The sequence below is a fragment of the Narcine bancroftii genome, chromosome 10 (genome assembly GCF_036971445.1).
Source record: "Narcine bancroftii isolate sNarBan1 chromosome 10, sNarBan1.hap1, whole genome shotgun sequence".
Taxonomy (NCBI): Eukaryota; Metazoa; Chordata; class Chondrichthyes; order Torpediniformes; family Narcinidae; genus Narcine; species Narcine bancroftii.
Genome location: NC_091478.1, coordinates 7414827 through 7431869, shown reverse-complemented (window position 1 = coordinate 7431869; position 17043 = coordinate 7414827). Strand labels below are relative to the sequence as shown.

At 39.4% G+C, this 17043-nt stretch overlaps 2 protein-coding genes across 19 annotated transcripts in view; one reads left to right on the top strand and one right to left on the bottom strand.

Annotated features, from left to right (window-relative positions):
• Positions 1–7747, bottom strand: part of c10h10orf90 (chromosome 10 C10orf90 homolog) — a 184209-nt gene extending 176462 nt beyond the window's left edge. For 10 of the 13 annotated variants that reach the window (XM_069899686.1, XM_069899681.1, XM_069899690.1 and 7 more), the window contains exon 1: positions 7416–7747. The gene's annotated coding sequence lies outside the window, so the exon portion shown is untranslated. Of the gene's footprint in view, positions 1–2746; positions 3272–6685; positions 6820–7415 lie in introns of those variants that run through there. The other 3 variants (XM_069899683.1, XM_069899684.1, XM_069899685.1) reach the window with 3 other exon arrangements.
• dock1 (dedicator of cytokinesis 1) overlaps positions 6611–17043 on the top strand; it is a 354235-nt gene continuing 343802 nt past the window's right edge. For 2 of the 6 annotated variants that reach the window (XM_069899677.1, XM_069899678.1), the window contains exon 1: positions 7559–7762. In XM_069899677.1, the coding sequence (XP_069755778.1) occupies positions 7720–7762 (43 nt within the window). In that variant the 5' untranslated portion in view covers positions 7559–7719. Of the gene's footprint in view, positions 6806–7557; positions 7763–9194; positions 9241–17043 lie in introns of those variants that run through there. The other 4 variants (XM_069899676.1, XM_069899674.1, XM_069899679.1 and 1 more) reach the window with 4 other exon arrangements.

The window sequence follows — 17043 nt, the reverse complement described above, 5'->3', positions numbered from 1 at the left end:
TTTATATTTAGTTGATATTTGGCGAAAATTGAATTTTAAAGAGAAAGATTATTCTATTTTTCTCATAGACATGACTTTTATCCGAGAATAGAATTTAAAAAAAATATCAGCACAGTTGCAAGGAAGAATTAGTAAAGTTAAATATAAAGAAATAATACTTTCTGATCATTTTGCTGATGTTCAATTTTAGAGGGAAAAAATATACCATATCGATGGAGGTTTAATACTGCATTATTAAAAGAGTAGATTTTTTATGATTTTAGGAGAAAACTAATTTTTTTTACAAGTGAATTTCAATTCAATATATAATAAGTGCATTATTTGGGATGCATTAAAAGCGTAATCGAGGTCAAATAATAAATTATTTGGTTAAATTAAAAAGGAATATATAAAAGAGGCAAATCAATTAGAACAGGACATAGGTAAATTAGAAAAAGATTCACAAAATAATCCTTCTGAAGAAAAGAAAAAGCAGTTAATAAAAAACTTCAATAGAACACTATTCAGACATATTGAACTGAAAAAATTAATTCTAAGAACAAAACAGATATTATGTATTAGGAGAAAGGGCTCGAAGTTTTAGTATGGCACTTGAAAGGAGGACAGATCTCCAGAGTAATTAATGTAGTTAAAAAAAATCTTCAGTGACTATTACATATAAAACACAAGAAATAAATGATGTATTTAAGGAAATTTATTCTGAATGATATCATTCAGAGGAAAATAACGTTGATCAGTTTTTAAATCTCAAATTACCCAGTTTAAATGATCAGGAACAGAAAGATTTGAATTTAGTGTTTATGGCAAGGGCAATTAGTGAGGTAATGAGTTCATTGCAAAATAATAAATTGCCAGGAGAAGATGGATTTCCTGTGGAATTTTATAAGAAATTTAAAGATCGTTTAATACCTCAATTTATGGAGGTGTTAAATTATGCTATGAAGGTACATTCTCTGCTGTAATCCTATTTTAATTGCAGTTAAAGATACAATCTTATGGACCAATTTCATTATTAAATATTGATAAAATATTAGCCAAAATATTAACAAATAAATTGGCAAAGTATTTACCAAAATTAAATACATATGGATCAAACTGGATTTGTTGAAGGTTGGAAATCTGCAGATAATGTAGTGAGGTTTATTAGATACATTTGGTTCAAAAAAAGGGGAAACCTGAGTGTTGCAGTGACTTTGGATGCTGAAAAGGCATTTGATAGATTAGAATGGGATGTCCTCTTTAAAGTTGTGGAAAAATGTAGATTGGATTCAATATTCATAGATTGGGTTAAAATGTTGTATAAAAAAACTATTGCAAAAGTAGTAAATAATGGACAGATTTTGACATTTTTATAATTAACTACATCAAGTCGACAAGATTGCCCATTGTCACCAGCTTTATTTGTTTTAGCAATAGAACTATTAGCAGAATTAATAAGACAAGACTCAAAGATTGTGGGTAATAAGGTGAAGCAAGACGAACATAAATTTATTTAACAGATCCTTTAAATTCTTTGCAACAATTTAAAATAAGAATAAAGGAATATGGAGACATATCAGATTATAAAATTAATTGGGATAAAAGTTAAATTATACCTTTAGTTAAATGGGGAGTATGAAAAATGTAAAGAAACAATTGAATCTAGATGGCCAGATCTTGAAATAAAATATTTAGGTATTTGTGTGCAATTACATTTGACAAAATTAATTAAATTAAATTATTTATCTTTATTAAATAAAATTAAAGAGGATTTAGAAAGATGGAATAGTTACCTATTACTTTAATAGGTAGAGAAAATTGTGTTAAGATTAACATTTTCCCTTGAATACAATATTTATTTCAATTGATTCCAAATTCAATTCCCCAAAAATTCTTTAAGGAATTAAATGTTTGTGTTAGAAAATTTTTATGGAAAGAGAAATTGGCTAGGGTGTCTTTGGAGAAATTGAATTGGAAATATGATTTCGGGAGTTTACAGCTCCCCAATTTTATGAATTATTATAAAGCAGCCCAATTGAGATTTATTAATGTAATGTATGATTTAAATAATGTTCCCTCATGGGAACTTGATAAAATAGGAGAAACAGATTCACAACATTTTATTTCTAAATGGAATGCAAGATTTTTAATAGCAAATAGAGAAACATCCATACTGAAATATATAATTGACCTTTGGAAGAAAATTGATAAAGAGATTGGAGGAGGTTTAATGCCTGGAAGAACATCTTTATTTCAAAATAGACATACCATTTTCTAGGGAAAATACATTTTTAAACTTTTGGCAACATTGTGGTATTAAGAAAATCAAAGATTTTATAACTTTGTTATAAAACTGGAAAATTTATTACTTTTAGTAGAATGAAGGAAAAGTTTAAGATATTCAAAAATACAAAATGTTGTTAGCATCAAATCAAGAAATTTTTTATCGTGAAATGTTTGGTCAAGATTTAGTATTAGCAGTGGAGAATGAAGTAGAATTATGTACTAGAGATGTCAAGAAATTTATTTTGAATATGTATAAATTATTACAAGAGAAAACTTGAAAGGAAGGAGTTCATAAATCAAGACTTAAATGGGAGGTAGCTTTAAATAAGTAAATAGCTGAACATAAATGGATCCAAATATGTAGAGAAAGTATGAAATGTGAGATATATCTCACTATATACCTGTGATATATAGTTCAATACAACTTTGTTCATCAGTCATATGCAACACCACAGAAGTTACATATATGAACTATACTTACTCAGGACAAGAAGTTAGCACTTTTTTGCATTCAACTTGGCAGTGTTCCACAATTAAACAGTTTTGGCTTGAAATGGGTAATAACTGGAGTAAAATTCCCACAGGATCCAATGTTGTTTTTACTGGGAGATAGTAGAGGGATTGTGTGTTCAGTGTGACATTCCACGCTGGGCATGACCCTGGTGTGGAGCACATCTCGTTTGTCTCTTTCTCGCACCAGGACGTAGTCCAGGAGGTGCCAGTGTTTGGATCGGGGATGCATCCAGGTAGTCTTCAGGCTGTCCCTCTGCTGAAAAAGGGTGTTTGTAATGACAAGCCGCTGTTCTGCGCAGAGCTCCAACAGGAGGCACCCATTGTCGTTGCACTTGCCGACACCATGCTTGCCCAGGATTCCTGGCCATGTTTCTGAGTCTTTGCCGATGCGAGCGTTGAAGTCGCCAAGGATGACAACCTTGTCGGTTGTAGGGGTGCGTTGGATGAGGTTGCGCAGGTCAGTGTAGAACTTGTCCTTTTCCGCTGGTTCCACCTGGAGGGTTGGAGCATAGATACTGATGAGGGTGATGCGACGGACTGCCAAAATGTTTGGCCTGGAAGTCAGCCTGAAGAAAACTGAGGTCCTCCATCAGCCAGCTCCCTACCTTGACAACCAGCCCCCCCACATCTCCATCGGGCACACAAAACTCAAAACGGTCAACCAGTTTACCTATCTCGGCTGCACCATTTCATCAGATGCAAGGATCGACAACGAGATAGATAACAGACTCGCCAAAGCAAATAACGCCTTTGGAAGACTACACAAGAGTCTGGAAAAACAACCAACTGAAAAACCTTACAAAGATAAGCGTATACAGAGCCGTTGTCATACCCACACTCCTGTTCGGCTCCGAATCATGGGTCCTCTACCGGCATCACCTACGGCTCCTAGAACGCTTCCACCAGCGCTGTCTCTGCTCCATCCTCAACATTCATTGGAGTGCCTTCATCCCCAACATCGAAGTACTCGAGATGGCAGAGGCTGACAGCATCGAGTCCACGCTGCTGAATTTCCAACTGCGCTGGGTGGGTCACGTCTCCAGAATGGAGGACCATCGCCTTCCCAAGATCGTGTTATATGGCGAGCTCTCCACTGGCCACCATGACAGAGGTGCACCAAAGAAAAGGTACAAGGACTGCCTAAAGAAATCTCTTGGTGCCTGCCACATTGACCACTGCCAGTGGGCTGATAACGCCTCAAACCGTGCATCTTGGCGCCTCACATTTTGGCGGGCAGCAACCTCCTTTGAAGAAGACCGCAGAGCCCACCTCACTAACAAAAGACAAAGGAGGAAAAACCCAACACCCAACCCCAACCAACCAATTTTCCCCTGCAACTGTGTCTGCCTGTCCCACATCGGACTTGTCAGCCACAAACGAGCCTGCAGCTGACGTGGACATTTACCCCCTCCATAAATCATCGTCCGCGAAGCCAAGCCAAAGCGTGGAGGGATTAAACCTAAATTAAAATTGAATACATCAAGTAAAAATTTGTTCATATTGCTTTGGAAATAGCTAGAAAATGTATTGTTATAACTTGGAAGTCTGATATTGATTTGGGAATAGATTGATGGCATGCAGAAGTTCGGAGTTGTATTCCACTTGAGAAAATTTGAGACAAATTTCATGTATTTTGTAAGATATGGTGCCCATATTTACAAAGTATTAGTATTAAAATCTAAATGAATCTCGAATATTCCCTTTCTCTTATAGGTCTCTCCCTCTCTCTCTAATATCTATAAAACACACACATATGCACCACATGTATTTAGATGAAGTTTGAAATATTGTAATATGTTTGCCTAGTGGTTTTATATTTTAAATAAAGTTTATACAATAAAAAAAAATGCCTGTAGATTTTACAAAGGAAAGATGAAAGTCATAAAGAATTTAAATATAAAGCTGAGAATTTCAAAACTGGAATCGCATTAAGACAGGAGCCAATGCAGGTCAGCGAGTACTGAGATGATGTGCGTTTGGAATTTAAATTATAAGAAGAGAGCTTTGAATAACCACATTTATGAAAGACTGTAGATTGTTTAAAAGGAACTAAATAATTCAGGTCCTATTTTTCTGGCCCCATTTCCTTATTCCTACTCAATATTGCCATAACCCATAGCTTCCAATTCAGCAAGATTGAAAGTCACCAACTGCTCCAAAACCTCTTACACTGTTCCCATTTTCTCCTCCCACCAACAACCTGGAGCTCCAAATGTGGCTCAGCATATACAAGCCTTTAAACTGTAATCCTGCTGCTTTCTGATCGCAGAATCATCTCTAATACTCTTGGACTTTGATCTATCACTTGCTATTTTTTTTTCTAGACCTCTTCAAAATAGCTGACCCAAGGATCCTATCTTAATATTCCCAAGATTCTCTTCAAGCATGTTATACCATAAATCTTCTCTGAACCATTAGATCCCGAACATACACCATTCCCCATTCCAATTACCCAGATCTGAAAAGTCCCACAAAACATCACATTCTAAGAGTCAGCTATACCAAGGAAATTTATCTGCATATAAATACCTTGTATTTACTGGTTTACATAATAAATATTAAACCTAGAAATCTATTCCAAAGATGCCGGTTAAAATCCAACTGTCTGTAAAATAAACCTTGAGGTCCTGTGAATCCTTTCATAATTTTAAGAACACGGTTTATAAAACAAAGGCATCCTCTGATTCATTGAATCACTGCAGGTAATTTGCTTCTAAGTAGAATTGATTTTTCAAAGATTATGTGGTCAATTTAATTGACATGTTGAAATTCATCAACATTTTTTTAATGAAAAATGATGCAAGGAAATGTATGGGTACAACTTGTTAGCCAATTCATCACAGCAGTTTTCACTGAAATTTTCCAAGTGCATGATTTAATTGCTAGAAATGATTTTTCCTCACAGAAGATGACCTGTTTTTACATTCATTGTTCCAGTCCACAGATGAAGTTCAGAATCATTAAACGCAAATACAATCGCCAAGACCTCTTCTTTGACCTGTGCCTATTTTGTTTCTCGTGTCATATAGAAATGCATATTTTATATATTATCTGCAAGTTGCTCATCTTGCACCACTGTTGCTTTAAATCGAAGTTACCATGAGGTTATTCTATCTAACAACTGCTAATAACCACTTTCTTACATTGTTTCAACCCAAGTTTTTGAGACCATGAAGTGGCTTCATTGTATTCAAGAGAAATTCAACAGATGCAAGAGAAATTTAACTCCAATGCTGTGATCATCTCCACAAATGTCAGATCCTTGACATCAGTGTCAGGATTTCTAAAGTTGCCTTAACTTAACATAACATAACAATTACAGCACGGAAACAGGCCATTAGGCCCTTCTAGATCGACTTGCCGCACAGTTAAACATCCCATGAGAAGGAACCCATTGGCTCTAAATTTCACTACCTTTATTCAATATTACTCTCCACTTACTAAACATTCATACGAGTCGATCGATACTTCCAAAGTTTCTTTAGCATTTACAGCAAGAAAGTCATCAACCATGACTTAAATGTCGTGAAATCTTTCCATCTTGTGCATTTCCCTGAAAGTCGCCTATGAACGCAATAAGGTCCTGGATTGCTCAGTCTTTTTCCCCAGCACAGACGATTTTGGAACAGACGGCAGAGGTTTTGTGAAGAGGCGCCACAGAGAGCAGGGCAACCAGAACTGGACCCGGTACCTGCGAACTCTTGCCCTGCTGAGTTTTCCCGCAGTTTGTCTTTTGTTTTTAAATACCATTGCCTCCTCCAAGATTTTCACCGAACGAGATGGAAATCACCCCGCAATGTTTTTCTTTCACCAGAGTGTTCCCGAGGTTCATTAGATAGACAAACCCGCTAAAATACCCAAATTACATTCAGAACACAGGCAAGTCCTGCAACTTTGTTGTCAGTACCTTCCAAAACACCAAACCTGCTCAAATGACTTCAAACATCGCAGCCGAAGGAGTAAGAGACGACGGACGCTTCCTCACATTGCTGGAGGGAGCCAACTTCTCCCTTCCTTCTCGCCAAAGGTTGGTGGCCGAGGTGTTTCCCCGGAGGAGGCTGCCCGACCCCCCCCCCCCCACCCCCCCCCCCCCACCACCCCCGGAGGAGGCTGCCCGACCCCCCCCCCACCACCCCCGGAGGAGGCTGCCCGACCCCCCCCCCCCCCCACGGAACCCACTGTTCAAAACACTTGATACAATTCTCATCTCGTTACTCTTTAAAAACCAAACCCCTCTCAATTGGCTGCGAAACCCTGGGGAAAATCACTGGGGATATTCAAATTTCGAAGAGTGGAAGGGCTTTTGGTCGGGATCCTCCTCCTTCCCGGACGGGCATCGCCTGACTTCGCTCCCTTTCGGGATCCGGTGCTTGGCCTCAGATTTCCAACACCTGGACCGGACCCGCTCCCACTCTCCTTACGCTCACGAAGGAACCACAGCACTTTGCTGGAGTGGTTTATTCCCCCCTCCCCAACTCTGAGGCGGGACAAGTGGTGGGGGGGGGGGGTAAGGAAGAAGTTGGAGGGGGGGAAGAAGGAAGAGGCGGGACGGGTGGGGTGGGGGGTGGAGGAAGAGGCTTGTTTTCTGTTCAGATCCCCCCCCCCCCCAAGAGAAAATAAAGGTCGGAGAGTCTAACCCGTGCAGCTGGGAAGTTTCTCCTCCTTTCTCTCAGCCTCGCTGCGGGGTAACGTTGGGGCGGCAGGGGAGGTCCCGCGAGCTTGTGGTGGTGGTGGTGGTGGTGGTTGTGGTGGTGGTGGTGGTGGGGGGGGGGGAAGAGAAGTTGCCCCTCCCCGCCGGCCGAGATCTCTCCGACCAGTGACGCTCCGGGCACGTGACTGGAACTTTCTCCCTGGGTCCCGCGGAAAATGGCGGCTTGGAGTTTCCAGGGTGAATGAGGGGAACCGGGAAAGGCACAAGTTGAGGAAGTTGAAACCGCAGCGATGACGCGCTGGGTCCCGACCAAGAAAGAAAAATACGGAGTCGGTGAGCGGCATTCCCCCCCTCCATTTACATTCTCTCCCCCCCCATTTACGTTCCCCCCCATTTACGTTCCCCCCTCCCCCTCCCCATTTACGTTCCCTCCTCCCTCTCCCCCTCCTCCCCCCCTCCTCCCCTCCTCCCCCCCTCCTCCCCCCCTCCTCCCCCCCTCCCCCCCTCTCCCCCTCTCCCCCTCCTCCCCCCCCTCTCCCCCCCTCTCTCCCCCCTCCTCCCCCCCCCTCCTCCCCCCCCCTCCTCCCCCCCCCCTCCTCCCCCCCCCTCCTCCCCCCCCCTCCCCCCCCCCTCCTCCCCCCTCCTCCCCCCCCCCTCCTCCCCCCCCCTCCTCCCCCCTCCTCCCCCCCCCCTCCTCCCCCCCCTCTCCCCCTCCTCCTCCCCCCCCTCTCCCCCTCCTCCTCCTCCTCCCCCCCCTCTCCCCCTCCTCCCCCCCCCTCTCCCCCTCCTCCCCCCCCCTCTCCCCTCCCCCTCCTCCTCCCCCCCCTCTCCCCCTCCTCCTCCCCCCCCTCTCCCCCTCCTCCTCCCCCCCCTCTCCCCCTCCTCCCCCCCCCTCTCCCCCTCCTCCCCCCCCCCTCCCTCTCCTCCCCCTTCCCGCATCTCCCAAACTAGGGCCTCCCTCTATCGCTCCTCTCCACTGAGCCGCAGCCGTGGACATTTAAATCCGCGGCCCCCTCCCTTTGGGGGACGTCGAGGGGGTGAATCTGGGCTCCTTCCAGGGTTGAGGTGGGCCAGGTTCAAAGGTCGGGCTTGTGGCGTCCACTTCGGTCTCTTGAACTTTTCTGGGTCCAGACATGTGCGCGCAAGGCTTTTTTTTAAAGAAGCGACCGATTAATCGGCCAGCTCCCGAACAGTTTGAAAACCAGCGATTGCCTGAGATTGGGGAGGTGCTGGGGCGACAGGGTGGAACGGGAATTCGCCTCGAAAACTGGGAGCTGGAAGACGCACTTGTCCTGTTGGGGTTTGTGCGTTTTGATGAAACGAATACACGAAGAGGCGTTTGCAGAGAACGGGGGGGGGGGGATATGAGGTTATTTGAGGGGGGGGGGGAAATATGAGGTTATTTGAGGGGGGGGGGTGTTCTAGTGCAGGACGCTAAAATGTTGGAGCAACCCACCAGGACGGACGTGGAGCATCCGGAGAAACCCACCCCCAAAAGTCTGGTCTGAACCCTTGTGTTTATGCTTCTCCAACTTTTCTTTTTTCTTTGCGCACTGCACTAGACCCTAGCATCCTGTTTAATGAAGTGATGGAGTGGCCATAGCTTTTGTGGGTGAATATTGGTGGCCTGATGGGCATACTTTTAAAATCGGGCAGAAAATTTCTTCTTAAGATCATCTGACGGAATAAGAAATTGGTTTGCTCCTCGGGATTTTTTCGTTTTTAAAGCCAGCTTGCTGAATCGTCTTCAGTACACTTGCATTTTTGTGGAACAGTGATCATGTCGTACGTCCTCTTGTGTGCTGTGCCAGGTGTGTTTGGTAATGGTGGAGTTCAGTGTTCATAAAATGATGCCTGTAATAAAGGTCAATAGTACACTTTTCCACAGCAGTGACAGTTCCTGATCTCAGGAATGTTTCTAAAAGATTTTGTCATTACTTTCAGATTAGCATGACTGTCGACAATTGTGCTCCACAGGAAAATAGGAAGTCTCAGCCTTGCTGTTCAATATGCTCAAGGCTGATCTACTCCAGTATTCCTAAACTCCCTGCTATTTCAAAATTTTAATCAACCCAGTGATTCTTGTATGACTGTTATAAATTGCCAGTTGAAGTTATGTCCCCTCATTTTGAGATTTGTCACAGATAGAAACCTCTGGACATCTGCCTGTCATGTTCTTCAGGATCTTGTATAGTTTAATGAAACAGTCCCACAAACTACTAAACTCCAAAGAATGTAGATCAAGTTCTTTACTTTTCCTTGATAGGAGAATTCTAATAGTCTAATCCTGGAATTAGTGAAGCATATCTCCTTTAGTTTGCCTCCAGTCTCCACTGTGTAAAGCTCCATATTTGCATAATGTTTTTATTTTTGCTCCAGTTTGGTTCTCTCTGTCCTTTTTCAGTCTCACATGCAAATGTATTTCTTTTGCATTATTTTAGTTTGGCATTATTTTAATTTGGTCTCCAAATTCTTAATCGTATTACTAATCAGGATAAATTATTGTGTGGCATAATTAAGTGGTGGGAATAAACAAAGGGAGAAATTCCTTCAAGTATTTTACAAATAAATAAGTGACAAAGACATTTGGAGATTACATTGGTTCTGCATTTAACAGTAAATTTTAGATGTTTTAATGGGACTGTCAGAAAGATGAGTGCAATGTGGAGTAAAACGAGGGAAAATTTGGAAATAGTGAGACAGACATCATCTGCAAGAGAGAATGAAAGTTAATGTCATGAACCTAAAACATTAATAGCCATTTTGAATATTTCCTCCATTTCTGTTGCTATTTCAAATTTTATTTTTGCAAGGTGTTGCATAGAAACAACTTGGTATAAAATTAGTTCAAATTATATATGAGTAACAATTCATTTTTAAAAATCATTAGGTAATCAATTTTGACAATGCTTTACAGGGATATGATGAGAGAAAACTTTGAAATTATACAGTTCTTTTTGAGCCCCTTTCAAGCAGTCCCATGAATACTTTAGGGGTAATTATTGTTTTTTCAAATGTAATGAAGGAGGGAAGGCAATAAATTTATATGGAACAAGCTTTCAAGAGCTATTGTTATAATCTATCTTTTTAGAGAAGTTTGTTGAAAGAAATTAATGATGAATAAAGAGCAGTTACTGAATAAAGTATTTAATGGATCCACCATCGGAAAAAAAATCTACATTGTAAATTGTAGATTAGTTACAAAAAAGGCTATTCAGTCCATCAAATTTATGCTGATTCACTGTTCAGGAATCTATTCACAGCCATTCCCTGGTGTTTCTCTGCAATTTTTTTTCCCATGTCTATCAAATTCCCCATAAACTCAACGATTTTTGTCATTGCCTTTCAGATCATGAGTTCTAGATTATTATTTTCTGTCTTACAAAGTTTCTCATTACATCCTGCTCCCTTTCCTTTTCTACCCTTCCAACCCATCTGTGATTCATAAGATTTTGAATTTGTTGTTTATATTCTTTTGTCCTTGAACTAATTACCAATTCAAACACCTTCATCCCATTTACCTCAATTTGATCTTCCCTAACCCATCGTGATGTACTCATTACTGGAACCTTCACACAACTTTGGTTTAATGTGGTCAATCCCAACTTCCAGTCAAACTCTTGGTTTAAATGACATATCCCAGGAATTATTCGATTACAATTCTTTAATGTCCTCTCTAGGACAGGAACATCTACCCTTAAATGGTGATCAGAACTGAGCAGTGTTTAGTTGTAGCCTAACCTGTGTTGTCCATGCATGAGACGATGCTTCAAAGATCATGTTGATGACTTGCTTTGTGCATTTTTTTCTATCCAATATACTTTTACATTATTTTTGAATAATGCAATCACTTGAAATAAATGGGTAAAATTGAGCAAAAGGCATTTATTGATAAACAGTCCTGCAAAGAACAACAAAATATTTTCAATTTTAGTGAAATTAACATATCTGGTTAGTATAACATTTGCTTTTGTTTTGCTGTATTTTGCTAGTTTTGATAATTTGAGCTTTTAAAAAAAATAGTTCATCAGTTTTGCAGACAATACCACATTTCTCCCCAGGGCAAGTATTTCTTTTGCAGTGATTGTGCAATATATTATAAAACAGCACTGCACCTTTGAAATGAATTCATGATGGCATTCGCATCTCTAAAATCATAGGTGGTGGTTTTGTGCTACAAGGAAGCTATTTTACTCATTCTGTTAATATAGGCACTTGGAGGTGTTCAGTTTAGTATTGCCATCCATCTCTTCCTTCCATTGGTGGCAGAGCTATTCATAATATTGCCTTTCAGTTTCTGAGACCAGATCATGTGTTTTCCTGACTTCACCTGTTGCCTGTGTAAAGTTTGCATGTTATTTCTATGACCATAACTTTTCTTTGTGCTCTGGTTTCCTCCCTTATATGTAACATGGATGGAGAGAAATAGGAGAGAAATTGAACTAATAGTATTTCTTCCCTGGTAGCAGGCATTGGCCCCATGGCTGAATGGTGTCTTTTTGTGTTGTTATAAATGTATGAAAGTTCCTGTCTTTTGACAGCTCCAATAGAATTGGATTTTACAGCACTTTTTAAGTATTAAGGTTCAAGTCCTTACCCCTTGTATGAGGGTAGTGAGAATGCTGAACGACTGAAGGAACTGCTCATGTTTACCATCTGAGATTAATACTCACGAAACATTATTTATTTTTATATATATTTTTTGTCCTGTGCATGTATTATTTGTCAGCATGAGGACCAGAGAATGCTGTTTGGTCAGTTTGTGCAACTGGATAATAATGAACTTGAAGGGTAAAATCACTTCCTTTTCCTCAAGTTTTTTTTTGTCCATAATTTTTTATCTATGATCTCTGGCAACCACAGGAAATCTGAATCTGAACCAAAGCAGACTACTGAAATTCTTTTTGGTACTTGATCTGATGATCAGCATGAACGAGGGAATCTTAAATGTGTTATTGCTTTGTTTGAGATGAAACACCAAGTATTGATTTAAAGTAGAAGACACGTGGTACCAATAAGGAAATTTCCGAACTGCTAAAGTACTGAGCTGAAATGGGATAGCCAGAGGCCAAACCAATTTTTTGTAATGGTTTCTTGATACTCTTTTTCAACTTTAATAAAGTAATAGAACTTAAGAAATGGGAGCCAAATAGCTTGTTGAATGTGCTCCACCATTTGATAAGATTGTGACAGGTGAATTTGGCTCTTTTTCTCCAAAAAGCCTTAATTCCCCACTGATCAAGAATCAATCTGTGTCTCAAATATATTTGTGGAATATAAATTAATGAGGTAGCCTCTACTGCTTCCTTTGGCAGAGAATTCCACAAATTCACTACTGTCCTTCTTGAATTTGCTCCCCTGAACTGTGAGGCAATATAATCCTAGGACGAATCTCACCTACCAGAGTAAACACCTTTTTTGTTTCATTCTTGTCTAACCCTCTTATAATTTTGTATGTTTCGATAAGGTCTCCTCTCATTCTCCTGAATTCCACTAAGTAAAGTCCCAGGTGACTCAATATCTCATTGGCTAACCCCCTCAGAATCAACCTGGTGAACCTCCTTTAGACTGCCTTTAAATACATTTTATATTTTCTCAAGTAAGAAGACCAGAACTATACATAATACACCAGGTGCAGCTGAACCTCTGCTCTTAAATTCAGTCCCACTAATAATGAAGGCCAACATTTTTTTGCCTTCTTGATAACCTGTTGCACCTACAAAGCACCTTTGCAATTCATGCACAAGCCCTGCATAACTGCATGCTGTAATCTTTCACTATTTAAATAATAATAATTAGATAATAGACTGATCTTCGGTATTGCTTTGGTGGAGGCGACTGGGTGGGCCACCGTTCCTGAAGGCTGTTGAAATTCTGGACGATGTTGGAGGCCTAAAAGGATTAAATGTCCTTTGTCAAAATGAGCCTGTTAAGTAATGAGAATGTTGGATGTGCCATGGAAGCTGATGGAAAGAGATTAGATGTCAGATGGGTGGGTGGGGGGGGATTGTCCAGAGGTTTATAAACTTGTTAGTTCTTGTTAATAATCTGATCTCAGATCGTCATTGAAGGCGAGCTAGAATATTTGTTACATAAACTATTTATTTAATTCTGAGAAAAAGATACAATGCTAGATACTAGCTTACTTTCTCGATTTTTTTTGTTGGTCAACTTACAATTGTTAAAGTAGGAATGAACTTGAAGGTTCTGTGGTAAACTTTGGAATTGTCTGACAAAATAAAATGATAAATTTAAAATGCAGTTGTTTGAAATACTGCAAAACTCCAGTAATATGCAGTCTGATAATTGGCATCTTGATGTTTCTTTCCTTTGCACCACTGATCCCCCAAAAATTAACGAGGTACATTGAAAAAGAATTGTGCTGTCTTTAAAAAGTAGAAATAAAATGATGTTCAAATGAATTTTCAAAGCCCGTGTGATTGTTCATCGAAATTGAATTATTGCACGTTATAAAAACTCTTGTACCTTTTATAATGAGAGGTGCTATGCAGAGCACTGAATATTTTACAATAATATTGTGATTTGTTTTTCTTAAGTTGATGTTTCCATCACGTCATTAATTCTGTTCTCGTTGCCTCAGCAAAAGACAAGGGTATTCCTGACAGAAGTAACAAAATATAAATGCATTTATACAGATGTCAAAAGTAACTTCCAGCTTTACAATAATTGTACAATTTCACTAATACAACAATCTCAAATTTTGGTCCTGTTATAATTGCAATTGCTCAGTTGTCCTTCCCTCCAATGAACTGACTTTTTTCATTAAGAGATCCAACACTGCTTCCTCTTTCATTGGTCTATCTACTTTTTTGGCATGGGAGGTGAATAATTTATTGATTTTCTTTTCTGATTCTGTATAATTCAAGATTCGCTATCACTACTAGTCTGTTATTTTGCCTTAACTCAAACAAGACTTGTGCCATAAGCAATGCGACATCCCTCCAGAGAATGGTGGCATCTTGAATTAATGCTGCCACATTCTCCATCTATTTTAACCATCCATCCCACAATTCTATGTGTAATTGCTGTTTTTTTTCCATTTCTTCCTTGTTTTATTTTAGCATTCTTGGGTAAACCACAGAATTATTTAAAAAACAGTGGAGTGCGTTTGCATCCAAGCTAATATTTATAATTTAACCAACACTATTATCTCTGCTTTTTGTTGGATCTTTTCATGTTATTGGTAATTTTTCTCAATTGCAAAAGGAATGTTTCAAGGTTTTTAGTTAAATTTTCTTCAATTTTTTTTTAAATTTGAAGGAAACTTAGGGGTGAAATCTTTTGAGACGTAAGATTTACTCAGTGTATTGTCCAGAGGTTTATAAACTTGTTAGTTCTTGTTAATAATCTGATCTCAGATCGTCATTGAAGGCGAGCGAGAATATTTGTTGCATAAACTATTTATTTCATTCTGAGAAAAAGATACAATGCTAGATACTAACTTACTTTCTCGATTTTTTTTTTTGTTGGTCAACTTACAATTGTTAAAGTAGGAATGAACTTGAAGGTTCTGTGGTAAACTTGCTTGTTTGGAATTGTCTGACAAAATAAAATACCAGTTGGATAGCTATTTTTTCTTCAAGGCTTAAATACTACTTCTGCGAACCAACAAAAAAACATTAAAAATAAGTGCAGACTTGTTCATTTAAAACAAAAAAAAACCTAGGAAGAGGAAAAGAAAATAAACCTAATTAATGCAATGCAAAAGGTCCTTGAGCACACTTCTTATGTAGGATTCTTCTTGTTTTGCTGCTTTTGCATGATAGTTCCAGATTGCCATTGCTGCCTTTGTAGAAAGAACTTGTTCTTTCGATCTCTCTATATTTTTTCCCCCTCACTTAAAACCTGTTTTCTCTAGTTTTAGGTTCCCATGATCTGTGAAAAAGATGTTGACTGTCATGTAGTCTCTTTCTCCCAACGTTGTAGCTAATCTGTGCCCCGTTGTATCCTTAGACAGCTTTTATTGCTATCTTTGGCTCCTCCAATTTTCGTGTAGCCTGCAAATTTATTAATCAAACTACTATGCTCGTGTGCTGCTTCTTACAGGCTTCCACCAGTACCGTCTATTTTGGATCCAGTTTGCCAATGCTCCTTGAAGTCATTTTTGACCTGTACATCATGTGGAACCTCTTCAAAAGCCTTCATGAAGTCTGTGTAAACCATGTCTAGTGTGCTGCTTTCATCCATTTTCTTCATTACCTCTCAATTAATTTGAGAGACATAATCTACCCTGTATAAAACCACGATGACATTCCAAGTGATCTTAAATCCTGTCCCTCAGAGCTCTTCATAACCACATTCTAACAGTAATGTCAGGTTCACTGTCTTATTCCCACTTTCCTTGTTCAAAAAAGTGACAAGATTACTTAGCCTCCACGCTTATGACACCTTGCCCACGGTTGATGAAGATGGAAGAATTTTTGTCAGAGTCCAAGCAATAGCCTCCCCTACTTTTCTGAGCATCACAGACTAAATCCTGTCTAGTCGTGGGAATTTATCTATCCTAATGTGCTCCAATAATTGTAACATCTTTGTGAAGCAGACGTGCTCCAGAATATCACCACAGCCCTTGGTTGAATCTCCAGCCTCCACATCATTGTCCCTTGTGAATACCAATGAGAAATAATGAATCCGGACCTCATTTGTGTCCCATGGCTCTACCTACCAATTATTCTTTAGTCTTGAGGGACATGCTGTATCCTTAGCTATTCTCTGGTTTCTAAAATATTTGAATGAAGGAACTGTACTTTCAAAGAAATCTGTCCTTGCTGCATTCTGTAAGAAACTACTTAAGATGTAAAAATGAACAACTAGTAAACTAGCTTTGTGATAGCATGCTCCCAATTATGTGTAAATGCACAATGATTGAATAACACACGCACAAACTTGTCTTGTAATGTATACATTATTGCATAATAGTTTGAACATTCCATTTTTGGGAGGGAATAGTAGACAGTTAATGTTGAAGTATCAAGATTAGGTTACGGAACTGTGATAAGTGATGTGCATTATGTGCAAACATTTTTATTTGCTGCAGCTGAACAGGTACTTGTAAAGAAAAAAAACTATCATGGTAAACTAATTGTATTAAATTAAAAAAAAAGACCTTTTTGACTTGCATGATATAATGTATTAACTAGGATTATGGGACCAGACTTCCTGCTGGACCTGGAGTTATATTTATTGGGAAACCTGGTGGATGTGGGCAGAAAATTAACAAAATTCCAAATTAAATTTGTAGATATTGCCCCGTCAGCAGCTCAAAACTATTGTAATCACCCCCCGTGCTCATCACTCAATGGTCCAAGGAGATGCGCAACCGTGTACCCATAGAGAAGATGACATATAATGTAAGAAATAAATAAGACACTTTTGCCAAAATATGGCAACCTTATCGAGAGTACTTTCATGTCAAGTTATAATAACAGGACACAGATCTCAAAATCTGATAAAACATGTCAAGACAGCGGCAGTTAAGCACCTCAGAGTGGAAGTAGATCAGAAAGATTGGCAGTACGTTGAATTTTTCTTTCCTTTACTATTTTCTGTTTGTTGTTTTGTTCTTGATGTTTTTTTTGGGGGGTGGATGGAGG